Here is a 14,308-nt window from a genome sequence, read left to right on the forward strand (position 1 = left end):
ACACATGCTCTCCACTACATATATCACGGTTTAGCCCCAGCCGGCACCTAAGCACCACACGGCCGCTCGCTCACTCTTTCCGCCCCAGTGGGATGTGGAGGAGAATCAGAAGAAAAAGGTAAAACTCATGGGTTGGGATAAGGAAAGTTTAATAGGACAGCAAAAGAACAGGAAAATAACAACAATACTTATAAAGAACATAAAAAAACAGGTGATACACAATGCAATTTGCTTACTGCCTCAAAGCCGATGCCCAGTTCGTCCCCAAGTAGCGATCCCTTGACCCTGGCCAGCTCCTCCCTTATATACTAAGTATGACATCATATGGTATGAAGTAGCCCTTTGGCTACTTTGGGTCAGCTATCCTGGCTGTGTCCCCTCTCAGCTTCTGGTGAAAATTAACTCTGTTTCAGCCAAAAACCAGGACATTATTCACTCCTTATTTTATACTATCTGCATCATGCCCAGATCCTACACTTCCCAATTAATCACCACCACTTTCCCTGTATTTGAGATATATATACACAGATATCATTCCCTTAGTCTACAGGCCATCCCTCTAAAAAGCCCATTGAGTTCATTTAGTCCATGGCTTTGGGCTCCGTCTGTCATAACAGTCTTTCAGGGCAGGAGCAATGCTGTGTGCTGCTGGATTGTTGCACGATGCATCCAGAGCTCACAGCTGGTGTATCTGGTGTGGTCCATGCTCACAGTCTGCGGGTTGAAGATGTTGATTTCAAGGAAGTCGCTGAAGTTTGTTCCATCATTGCTGCATTTTGACAGTTTCTTCGAATTTTGTCCTTCATTAATTTTAGTGATTCTTACTGTACTACTATTGATATGGCACATAGCAATTGTAGTAGTGATGACATACACTGGCAGACTTATTTAGCATTTAACATCATACAGTTTAATTTATTGGCTATTCTCACCCAAAATCAGATCCCCTTGAGGTACACATCGGACTGCTTCTTCCTTCTGTATCACCCACCAAGTGCACCCAGGTCCTTGCAGTACATGGAAGTTTTGATTGGGCAGGGCCAGCTCAATTAGCAGATCCCCTAGTGTTAACTAACCAGGTGGCTTTTGCTAAATGTGTATCCCAATGTTTGAATGTCCCACCACCCATTGCTCTCAGTGTAGTTTTTAGCAGTCCATTGTATCATTCAATTTTCCTGGAGGCTGGTGCATGACAGGGGATGTGATACACCCACTCAGTGCCATGTTCTTTGGCCCAGGTGTCTATGAGGTTGTTCCAGAAATGAGTCGTGTTGTGTGGCAATTCTTTCTGGGATGCCACGTCACCAGAAAACCTGCTTTTCAAGGCCCAGGATAGTGTCCCGGGTGGTGGTATGGGGCACAGGATGTTTTCAGTCATCCGGTGGTCACTTTCATCATTATAGGTACATAGCACTTGCCTTGGCATGTTTGTGGGAGTGTGATGTAATCAATCTGCCAGGCCTCCCCATATTGATATTTCAGCCATTGTCCTCCCTTCCAGAGAGGCTTTAACCACTTGTCTTGCTTGATTGCAGCGCATGTTTCACATTCATGGATAACCTGTGAGATAGCATCCATGCTCAAATCCACCCCTTGATCACGAGCGCATCTGTATGTTGCATCTCTTCCTTGATGGCCTGAGGTGTCGTGGGCCTAGCAAGCTGTAAATAATGCACCCTTATGTTGCCAGTCCAAATCCACCTGAGCCGCTTCAATCTGAACAGCCTGATTCACCTGCTGATTGTTTTGATGTTCCTTGGTGGCCCGATTCTTAGGTATGTGGGCATCTACACGATGTACTTTTACAACCAGCTTCTCTAGCCAGCAGCAATATCCGTCCACAATGGGGCAGCCCAGATGGGTTGGCCACTGCGCTGCCAGTTGCTTTCATTGCTGTAATCAATCCCTGTCACACCGGAAATACCCCTTTATAGCCCCTTTATAGCTTGATGGCGTTAGGGTACACTGCGCACCAGTGTTCACTAGAGCCTTATACTCTTGTGGATCTGATGTGCCAGGCCATTGGATCCACACAGTCCAATAAACCCGGTTGTCCCTTTCCTCTACCTGGCTGGAGGCAGGGCCCCTCTAATCCTGCTCATCATATTCCCTACTCACTTCCTGCAAAAATGACTTAGAAGTCCCTACAAGAAGATCATAACTATGATCAGGCCTTCCACTTGGTCTGGGGCTTGCCCGCTGGAAACTGGAGCAGCATTTTTCCTAGAAGAATCCCCATTTATGATTTTTTTTTCTTCCTTTGGAACTCAAGTACTCATGCCTGTAGGGTCAAGGTAAGTTTTCCATCCCACTTCCTCATGTCTTCTCCGTGATTATGCCGGAAAAACCACAGGGTGCACACAGGTGTGTGGTGTGTATCATAGAATCATAGAATGGTTTGGGTTGGAAGGGACCTCAAAGATCATCTAGTTCCAACCCCCCTGCCATGGGCAGGGACACCCTCCACTAGACCATGATGGTCCAGGTTCATCGCCATCCCTTACTAAGCTAACTGATTTTTTTTGTGTATTTCTTCTTCTGTATAGGGGCAACTGATACCATCATGGGTTGTTTTTTTGGTTCAGCTGCGCTACCTGTCACTTGGGTTTGAGTAGCCACAGTGCCTGTCACTGGGGTTGGGGTAGCTGCAGTGCCTCTCTGTTCCCCCTGATGGTGCTGCGTACTATCAAGCAGTGTTTGGTAGATACTGGCCAGGGCCCAGCACAGTGGGATAAGTTGTGCCTCTTTGGAATGGCCACAGCATTTTCCTTTCAAATATTCTATCACTTCATCAGGGTCCTGTAGTTGTTTGGGAGTGAAGTTCCAAACCATTGGGGGTGAGAAGGTCTCTAGATACCTGCCCATATTCTCCCACATGCCATGCCACCCATGACTATCCAGCCTCGAGGAAGATCTCTGGCTGGAATTCTTACAACAATTTTTTGTAACCCCAAACAGGACTTAAAACACATTCAGGAGACATAGCAATAGGAACGTGCTGGCTTGAACATCCCAAGGATATTCAAAACTCTCAAAAGCTATTGTAAGCAGCCTGAAGGAACAGCAGGAGGTAAAAGAGTGGGACAAAGTATCCCCCTCTGTATTCCCCATAGATTGGGTGTGATTACTGATAATTTCTGAGAGGTGTTGTCTGAGGTACAGGCATGACAGCAACGCCACATACAAATACCAGCTTAACCTCATGACCATTGATGTTACCATAAGTTAATATTACACAGTACAGCAACATGAGAATCCTGATCCCTCTCCCAGAGGTGACAAACAGCGCTGCAGGGAATATATACAACAAGTAAAGGTTTACATACCACAGGTATGTGAACAAACAAAACACCATTGTGATCAATAACTATTTAACTAATACAATACATGCATATAACAAATTCAGTTTAACACACTCTGGTCAGATCTGTCATTCTCTCAACCCTTTGAGCCCCACGTTGGATGCCAAAAAGGACTGTTGTGGTTTAGCACTAGCTGGCAGCTCAGCACCACACGGCCGCTCGCTCTCCCCTTCCTCCCCTCCAGTGGGATGGGGAGGAGAATCAGAAGAAAAGGTAAAACTCATGGGTTGGGATAATGACAGTTTAATATGACAGCAAAGGGAGCGGAAAATAACATCAATACTAATAAAAGAATATACAAAGCACGTGATACATAATGCAATTTGCTCACTGCCCCAAACCCGATGTCCAGCACATCCCCAGGTTGCGATCCCTCCTCCCCAGCCAGCTCCACCCCTTATATACCAAGCATGACATCATTTGGTATGGAATATCCCTTTGGCCAGTTTTTGTCAGCTATCCTGGCTGTGTCTCCTCTCAGCTTCTTGTGAAAATTAGCTATGCCAGCCAAGAAACAGGACATACTATTATTTGTGGGAGTAATTAAACAAAGATATTTTATTCTCCACCATCACTCCAACCATAGTATTTGATTTTCTCTGTATAGCTTCATATGTAAATTCATTTTTCTTGCCCCAAAGTAATCAGAGCAGTAAACAGGCTAACATTATTTTTCACAATGTTTTCAATTCCACTTTATTTCTGTTTTGATTATCTCAGCTTTTGCAGCTTAGTATCATATTTACCTTCTTTAAGGTGTAACAGTAGAGTCAATAAGTGATCTGATGACCAGATCTTCCTCTTCCTTTGTCACTTACACCTGACCAACCAGGAGTGTATAACAGAAATTCATTATATTGTTCTGTAAGAGCTTTCTTATCACATTGTGGTCCTGAGGTTTACTCTGTATCTCCATATCCAAATCTTACTCATGCTATCTAGCTCTTTCCAGACAATGTTTTGATTCTCCTGCATAGCTTTGCATTAGCAACGCGTTTGTAAAACGTTTCTTCTATTCCAAAATCATTCATGAAAATGTTAATCAGTCTAAGCTGGGTCTGGAAGCATATCTCTGGGTCTGGAAGTATATCTCCTCATCCCCTTACCTGTTTTAAAAGCTTCTTTTCCAATGCACCCCACAATCTCCATTTAGAAAGGTCCTTCCCCAGTTTGCATTTTCTGCACAAATCTCAACATTTTTCAGTATGCTGAAATACTTGGTATTTTACTAAGGTTGGCATAACTAAATATATTTTTTTTTGTCTTTCTATTAACAGTATCTTAAATACAGATGCTCCACTTGCTATTTTTATTTCAGATGATGCTGTTCAAATTTGAAAGCCCTAGCTTCCAGACATCTGTGATTTCAGAAGCTACTGGTTTCCTTGGGTATTTTTCATACTTTAAGATATAATTTTCAGGATTCTCAACCTGAAGGCAAACTAAAATGAAATACTTCCTTTTCCACGCCCTCATCCTTATTAACCATCTTTCTTCACCCGTTATATTCAAAATCTTTCTCCATTTTCATTAAGGAAATTAAGATTCATCTAGATTACATAATAAAGAATTCTATCATAATGCTGAAAGACAGTATTCAGGAGGAGAAAAGCTCCATCTGTCATATGTCTTCCAATTAAGTTATATATACAGTTTTGTGTTATTTTAATGCAAATTTAAAACCCAAGCTATACAGACACCATTACACATGATAAACCAGACTTCAGCTGGCCAGCCTACAACTGCATCAGCATGAACTTTATGCCCAAAGCTTACTATATATGGCAAAACATAAATGCAGGGCTTGTTACAGTTCCTCAGAAGCCTGTGAGAACAACAAGTAATACACCTCCTGCCTCTTTTTATGAAGAAAGTCACAGAGGATTTCCCCTTGGAGGAGTCTTTTTCTACCCTACCCTCAGAGTGAAATGAATACCCTACGGAGCCTAGACTGTATTTATAATATTCCCTGAAGTAGAACTGAATTGTATTCCAAAATAGTCTGGAAAAGTCTTTAGCAGTGACATATTTAAGCCCCATGCATTTGGGGTTCTAGAATCTGATGTAAGAGGATCAGCTACACTCATTCGGTGTTAGCTGTGCTCAGAAGAAATGCTATTTTATCATATTTTAATATCTTCATCCTATTTACTTTTATTTATATTTTTTCTTTATAATAAGCATAAATAGTATACATAGACAACTGACAAGTTCACTGTGCATGTATGTAGCATTCCAAGAGGCATCCTCCTTTAAAAAAGGAGGTGCTATCTAACGAGATACCTGGTTTTCCTCTATCAATGCCACATTTCTGGGGAGGGGAAAAAAAAAAATCAAAAAAACCCCCAAACCCAAAAAAACAACGACCTTACCTTTCCTACATACTGAGGATCTGGTCCCATGTGTTCTTCTAAAACAAAGAACTGATTCCACACCCATCCACGCTTGGGACGATGATGCACTTCTGTTTCGCCTTCTACGTGTTTGGTTTGATTTCTAGTCACCTTGATGGAGCCATGGTGAGCAGCTCCGTAACACCTCTGCACAAAACAGAGACAAACTAGGACTGGGCAGATACAAGAGGTACTTGTAATTCTCATTGTAGGATAAGCTTCCTGTTCAAGGTTTTCTTTCTCTTGTCTTTTTCAGCTGTAATCCTTTAATAAGTTCCAGAGACAGAAGGTGAAGCCTGGTTCAGAAGTACAGTCCAACATGAGTTTTTCTGCTTGTTCATGGTTTAGCTGCCCATTTGGGAAAGCTCAAATTATATTTACATTATGAAAAGCTGACTGGAAAAATTGATATTTCTTCTGAGGTCTTCACAATAGAGTTCCACAGCCGACCATTTTCTATCTAATAGGGAAAGAAAAGAAAGCCGCTTACTTATCACTAAAACAAGCAATTTTCAGGTTTCTGACCTTAGATTACACTCACAGCTGTACTAACTGGTCTCTCAAAGATTCTCATTGTAACTAAAATTTCTTTTTAATGCTTTCTATAAAGGCGTTTTCAGATTGTTTTTATTAAAATACCTTAAGAATTAGCATGGCTCTTCCAAGCTATGAAAATATTCACATTGTTAAAAACTGGATGATTCAGGACAGTTCCTTTGGCCTTTACCTGCAAATCACTGATCTGATCTGGCAGTAAAATAAAATCACTGCTATAGTGTCATTAGATAGATAGTGATTGGTAATTTATTTCACATAAGTTCTTGATCTTCTGTACACCATACAGAGATCCAGCATGGTGAAAAATACCAAGGCTATGATGGATTTTGAAAGAGAGCCTCCAAAATGGGCTTTGAGGATTCTGAGTCAATATTAGAGCATATTGACAGGAACTTTCAGTCAAAATGTGCACTTTTACACCCTGTGCTTTACATAAATTCCAACCAATATCATACTGGAACCTCACAAAATTATTCCATACTGACAGAAAGTTCAGGAACTGTTGTTCAGATGATCAGTATTATTTTTATAAAAGCATCTAAGTTCCCAGTGACAATATTTTCTCAACTCCAAAAAGGAAAATGTAACCTTTTATACTACAATAGTAAAATGTGAAAATGTGCATGGAAGCTGATATAGCGCTTAAAGCGAAGTACCTTGAAAGAAATAAAATAACTCTTCAACCTCAGAGAAATAGTTACTGTTTGTTCAGTTACCTGAAGATATCAAAGATCAGTCAATCAGGAGTCTCAAAACATGCCACCAAAACTACAAAATTTAGAACTGTCTTCCAATATTGGCTTCGTTTGAATATCATACAGCCATTACAAGTTATATAAACAGAAACACAATGAAACTAATTTTGTTTCTAAGTTTCATGGGAACCTAACAGAACAAATTCAAAATCTCTAAAGAACCAAACAAGAAATTAGAAATCAGATGGAAAAATAGTTCAGTGGAAGGAAGTTCATCAACTGTCTTCTGGCTGCAGATTTTTTCCCTTATGCTTCTTTCAAATCCATAATACTGAAAGCCCAACCATACTTTCTTCTGTATTCATCTAAGTACAGTTTCTCATCAGAATAATGGAATAATACTTCAAGACTGCTGTACACTACAAATACCCAGAAAGGACATATTTTCCATTCCTATTCCTCAGTTCAGGACAGTGGGTTATGCTGAAGTAAAGGAAGAACTCCAGCCTCTTGTGGCTGGGCAGGAGTTCAAAAAGAAACTCTCTATGGTATTTTCCACTGAGGAAAGAAACTTTTAGACATTTAGTATTACCTTGCTTCTTATTTCCATATCAATGTAAACTCCCCTCAACCCCTACAAAGACCAAGCCACCGGTCTTTTAAAAGCCTCACATCCCATCTCAGAACAGATTCATACAATGTGATGTATTATTACTTTCTTTAAGTACAAATGTGATTTAGTAGGAATTTTTCGCAGCTAAATCTTGTGTGACGTCGAAGTTATACCAGGGACAGAATACAGACATTCTGAGTCTCACATTTGTTTCTAACTATATACTCTTCTTCCTTGGTTTCCTTGCCTTTCTGTATCTTTCCCTGATTCTTGCTAGAAATCAGTTTTTACCTTGAGGCATGCAATTTCCTTCTAAAGATTTCTGTATTTACAGATGAGCTATTTAAATGGATTAGTCATTGGTATACTTCAGATGCACATTAAAATTAAGCAGTACCTCACAAAATGATAAGGCTGCAGTTTTATCCATTCAAGTATTATTTTTCTTCCCTTGGTTTCCATCTTGGGAAATGCCTGGGAGCAGTTCATAAGACTATAAGCAGTGCATAATAAGTTAAAAATGGTATATAAAGTGCATTGAGATTTCTCAGAATGGCACATTTAAAATGTATTTGAAATCATTACTACTGAACTTTCCTTTATAAAAACTGTGGAGATGGTGGTGGTGAAAATCCTTGCCTTATAAAAGACTAAATATAAATGAGTGCAGAAGAAATCAACAAATCAAGATTTACTATACAGACTTTTGTTTCTCCCCCCCTCTCAGAAGTCATCCACAGGAAAAACCAAACCAAACCAAAACCAAGATGGAGCCTCTAAACTGTGTTATTGGAACAAATAAGAAAAAAAAGTGGCAAACTACGAAGGGCTTCTTCATCTCAAAAATATCTGTTCTTCTTAACATTAACTAGGAGGCATTAAATTTACATTTTGCCAAAACCATTGTGTTTGTTTAACTGAATTCAGAGACTAACTGTTAAACATCTGCCCCCCAAATTAAAGTTTTAAAATTCTTTATTCTGAAGAAATATTTTATAAAATAATAATAATAATATTGCAACAGCATCTACTCCCTGTTATAATCACGCTTAGAAGTTCAGGCCTCAACTGTTCCTGAATAGTGTGTGAAGTCTGGACAACCGCTTCCACTACGACAAATTCAACAATTAAAAGAGGAAGGATTCTTTGAAGTGTTTTTGCTCTGGTAAACATCTTTTAAAACCAAAGCCTAATTAATGCTCAGCACAAAGATTCTCATTCTTACTTACTCAGCACCCTCCTATTAAAGGTCTAGCATAAACATTCATTAAAAACCTGCCCCACCCCCCAAAAGAAACCTCAACTCTGCCATAAAGACAGCAAAGTTTGTCTACAGGGGGAAGTACAGATGGAAAGGCCTTGAATGTTTAACACAGAAGAGACACTAAAGCAAAGAGTAGACAAACTTGAACTGTGAGTGCCTAAAACAAAAGGACTGAACTTTCTGAAATCCCTTAAATTGTTGCCTTAAGCTGACATATGGAGATGCTGACTGCTCAGTGCTCTTGTCTGCAGCTTCAGATTAAGTGTCCTGCTTTATGGTTTTTGTTATAATGATGTACGCAACTGCAGAGTAGACTTGTGCTATTGCTGTCTCCTGGGAGCCCTCATGAAAATGAGTTGTGTATCTCAAGAGATTGTCAGAGTGAGTTAAAATTAAAATAAATAATTAAATAAGATGAGGTGGGAAAGTTCCACCAGCATTGCCGGAAATCATTACAGCAGAGTAGTTACTGCTTAGTGTGGCAGCAAGTCACTATAATGAATTCCCAGGAAACCAGTACGAGCACAGTGATGCAAAATGTGTATGCTTCACCGTCATGAACAGACGCATCCTTAGCAGCAGAGACTGGTCCTGAATCTCAGTGTCCCCTGTCTCCCATAATCAAATTGACCACAGATTTGAATTCAGCTGGATGATTCAGTTTTGCAGATGCACATTCAGCACAGCTCTACACACGTTTTGCCACATCCCGTGGGGACCCTTTTCAGTCCCACGGTGATGGAGTGACAATTAGTTATGCAACTTGTAATAAATTGCATTTCTCATATACTTTCTGACTTCTCCCTCTGCACTCTGCCCTCTAGGCTTCCTTCCTGTCAGAACAAATTCTTCCATTATCAAAATCTGACTAGCTTCAAATCAACATCATTATTTAGATATAAATAATCAGGCAGGAAAATATTTCCTTCTTCCTGCATTGCCTGTGCTCAGTCTATTGCCAATGTTATATCCTTCAGCACTGCAGAAATAACGGTGTATTGACTGGGAGACTAAAGAGAGAATAATGGGCTAGTATCAGAAAGAAAAATTGGATGTTATTTTTTGTTTTATCCTTCTAAGAAGAGTTTTATAGATCACTAAGAGAATATACAGTACTTCCGTGGACCTCTGACAATTGGCAGAAAAAAGTGAAATTTCCAGGTAGATGAAAGGAAATGGTTCATCTATAGTTGATCTCTATTCTCTTTTCCCAAGGCTGGTAGAACTGAGCTATGGGACTTTACAGGAAAAAATAAGGCACCAAGTTTTTCTCAGCCTATGTGATACAGACACAATATATACTCATCAGTGCTTTCTAACAAACAGTGCCTTCTGCACATGCTAGTCAATCTGACAGAATTAGTGTCAAAACTGTTTTGGAAAGCATTTAAAAACTGTATTACATATCATCTTGCCCCTTTGTTGTAGCTGTGTGTATGAGACTAAAAACTAGGAAAAAAGTGATTAAATAAAATGTTCTTAAAATAGTTTAATAGTAACTTCAATAACTACAAATGTTTTGACACTATATTTCTACAGTGACAGATCTTCCAGATATGGGAAACTGGACTACTTTTTTACTTCAATAGCATAAGGAAATGTTCTTTAATTTGTAAGATAACTGCATGAGATATTGAATTCCCAAATTATTGCTAAATTGGTAAGCTATTCTGAAAGCTAATCTTTATCATCCTGGAACTCAATCAGCTTCCTAAACAAACAGCAAGAAAAGAGCATTGGATATCTCCCTCCTCACATCTTTAAGCCAAGAAACCCAGCTGATGGCTGTACAGTGTCAAGGGGTCTTATTTCTTGTACCTCTCGTTCACACTTACCCACAGTTACACACTTACACAGACCTCTTCTAATCACCAAAACCCAAAAAGTGTCTATGCTAATCTAGAACTGACTGTTATTTCACCTAGTAAATTATTTCACATAAACTCCCTTTTACAAAATTAATATAAATAACCACAAAAGAAAGCCTCCATGAAAATAAATATTGTTTTTCATATAAGGCAACAGAAATTCTGTTGTGGGGAGAAAGGGGTGTGTGGAGGGTGGGGGGGATGGGGAAGTGAGAAAATAAAAAGGGATCCAAAACTGACAAGAACTCACACATTATAAAAAGATAAGCAACAGAAGAAAAATTAGAATAAGATATAACAAAGACACTGAAAAAATATCAAGATAGAGCAGCAAATTGGAAAGTCCAAGTGGAAACAGCTGAAGCTGTGAAAGCTAATATGTGAAGCTATCAGAGATGATTTTTCTCTCAGACCTGTGTAAAAAAACCCAGCAGTACAATTTCTGTGAAATGTAAGAAATCCAGTGAAGATAGCTCAAGAGAAAAACAGTTGACATAAAGAAAACATTAATTGAGAACAAAAATCATAAAACAAAATTCCACACAAAGTATATGTATCTATGAATTGGTATGCTCAAATTGCCAAAGGAAGCACAAACACTATTTATTTCCTTATGCTTTTTACCTTCCATGCCCCAAAATCTCTTCTTCTAACTTCCACGTACAACTCACAAATCAAGTCAACTGATGACACATTTGATTCAGAAAAGAAAATATATATACAATATAAAGTAATATAACAGTATAAGGACAACTACATAGGCTTAATGATTACATGTTGTTATGGAATAAGTGTGAAAAGCTGTGATATTCTTAGGTTCAATTTACAATCAGAAGAACACATTACGTAAAATCAATTACTTAGATGAATACACCACTCTTGCTCACACTGCCCAAATAAAAATCAAGAAAAGGAAAAGAAATGCCCTCCTTTTTTGCTTCTTCTCCCCCTTTACCTCCTACCCCTCAAAGGGGACAGTCATACCAAAAGGCCAGGAAGAAACAAAAAACAGCAGCAGTAGTATCCTGGGATATTATTAAGGAAAGGAAAAATCACACATTTTTGGGCATTCTAAAACAGCGAAAACAAAACTCCAGACACAAGTCTTTCACTTGGGAAAGCAAGCTAGCTGGTCCTCCGGAAAGTAACTTATTATACTACATAACAGAAAGGCAATTTGACAGCACAGATATGGGTTTTACATGTCCTAATGTTGTAATTAGATATCCAAAATTAGTCATTGCCCAAGAACTAATAAATTACTCTCCCCACTTGATTTTTTTAAAGGTAACAGTAGTGTTTAACTACAGAGCTAGCATTAAATCATTTTAAATTCATAAAATTATTTCAGATAGTAATGTGTGATGAATTTTTCAACAGTATACTGACAGACATACGTCAAACAATCCCTGCTTATGAGGCTCCATACCTCCTACTAGCTCAGAGCTCCACATATTCCTTTTACCTTCACTGATATACTTCATGAGGTTTATTGCTAGATTTTTATTAATTAGCATTTCTTGTTTTATTGACTCAACTCTGCAAAATTTCAGTAGCTTCAAAGTCATAGAAACCAATAAACTACTATTGTTGTGTGAAGATCACAAAAAATACAGTTTTGCCATCCCTTTGGGTTAACAATTAGTTTTAAACTAATTTGGATTTCAAACACTTATCTGAAACAGTTTGTGGTTTTGTTCTTATTTGCATTATAGGTTTGATTTTAGACAGTTTTTACCTAAATCTTCAACACAGCACAAGTATGGACTCTATTTTTAGCACAACAGATTAGTCTGACGTTTTCCTTTGTAAACATATTATGCCAATAATATCTTGAGACTGAAAAAGGAAGAAGGCCAGAAATGATTTTTCATCCAACATTAACACACTGACACTTCTAGTTTTCTTTTTTAGTTCTGACTATTTTGTCAAGATGGAATAAAAAAATTTCAAAACTTTCCCTTAAAATTCTGCCTGCAGCCCTAACAATTAGCCAGCATAGTTTGATTCAAGCTCTAGATAAAAGTTAATTTCCATTTTTCCTCGGCTTTTACCTCCAATATTAAAGCAATTCAAAATTCAGACTCCCTGCTAGCTTAACAGGCCTTAAAAAGGTACCTTGCTGGCTAGAATAGGTTCCATCATTTAAACTAGCTGGGTCATAAAACAGAATAGACATGGTATGAATAAAAGAATTGAGACTATTTATAGAAGAGGCCCCACACTCCTTACCGAAGCAGGTATGTGAACCTGAATTCATATTTTTTTATGAGGAAAGTTGGAAGGAAAGCCTAGCAGCACCTGCAATTAAAAGAGAACAGAAATGCTGAAGTAGTGCAAGCAGCCCTGGGCAGAACTAGCTAACACCTAGGTTAAAGCAGATTAGTCACGTGTTATATCTAGATGGGCTTCCCCAGAGGACAAAACCCCGCGGGAACCCTACCTAACAGCACCATGAGGATGAACGGAGAGCGCGAAAAGCTGAAACAGCCTTAGGAGATAAATAGTCACAAGAAACATTCAAAAGGTTTTAATGTTGCTTGTGGCAAAAGAAACTCCTGAACAGTTACTGGGATGGCACCTGCTTCATCATTCCTTATTTTAATAAACAAGACAGTCAAGACTGTCCTGTACCAAGGTCTTAAAATAGCAGCTTTAATAAGAGTTCAAGGAATTTATAAAAAGTAATATGGACTACTGATCAAGGTACTCTCTTTTGGTCCTATGTGTAGCTAATCACTAAACACAAGCTTCGATGGATTTCTTAATGGGTAGCATCAACTGAGCCACCACTCACAAAGAGTAAAAATTAGCCATGTTACAGCTAGGCAACCAATCCAGCACATTATATGGCAAAGGAGATTGATGCCACATTGCCCAAATAAATAAAGGGTTCTAGGCACACTGACACCCAACATGATACAAAAATAAAGATAACCTCTTTAACCACTTTTAAAAAATGCTTTTCAAACAGGAATGGTTTGTTTTTAAACAACAACAAAATTTTTAAAAATTGGGGTGTGTCTAGTCCTTTATATATACAAAAGAAAATTGATTTTAACATACAAACCACCAATGCCCCATAACAAAACCCTATCAGCCCTTGAAATTCTCATCAGAAAAGAGGTTTTCATAGCCAGAATACAAACAGGCAGGTCACATAAGATCCTCACCTGCACTGTTATGCTGGAAATATGTTAGAACCACTACGGAATTCAAGCCTTATTGTCATAACAGGATTTTAAAAAGTGTATCTAATTGATGCTTTGGTTAGATGATGTGCAAGATGAGCTGTGATCTGCTATCCTGCCTTTAGCAATAAAGGGCTCCAGTGAGTGGTTAACTGTAGAAATGATTGAAAAGACACATTGATTTTAGAAAATATGTTGAAGAGGGTTATTAGAAGGCATTCTTATATTCATGAATGGGTACAGGAAAGTATTAAACACTACAAACTAATGGATTTGCTACCCTGTTCAGCAAATACATTTTATGAAAGAGAGTGCAAATGAGTAAAGAAACATGTAATCTTCCTTCAACAAAGAGAGATCTGCG

General features: G+C 38.6%; 1 protein-coding gene across 5 annotated transcripts in view; it reads right to left on the reverse strand.

Annotated features, from left to right (window-relative positions):
• The window catches only part of CDH18 (cadherin 18), a 581,148-nt gene that overhangs the window by 181,489 nt on the left and 385,351 nt on the right, over positions 1-14,308 (reverse strand). For all 5 annotated transcript variants that reach the window (XM_054817515.1, XM_054817514.1, XM_054817518.1 and 2 more), the window contains one exon: positions 5,735-6,215. In XM_054817515.1, coding sequence (XP_054673490.1) covers positions 5,735-5,962 — 228 coding nt within the window. In that variant the 5' untranslated portion in view covers positions 5,963-6,215. The remainder of the gene's footprint in view (positions 1-5,734; positions 6,216-14,308) is intronic.

This window comes from Grus americana, chromosome 2, assembly GCF_028858705.1.
Source record: "Grus americana isolate bGruAme1 chromosome 2, bGruAme1.mat, whole genome shotgun sequence".
Lineage (NCBI taxonomy): Eukaryota > Metazoa > Chordata > Aves > Gruiformes > Gruidae > Grus > Grus americana.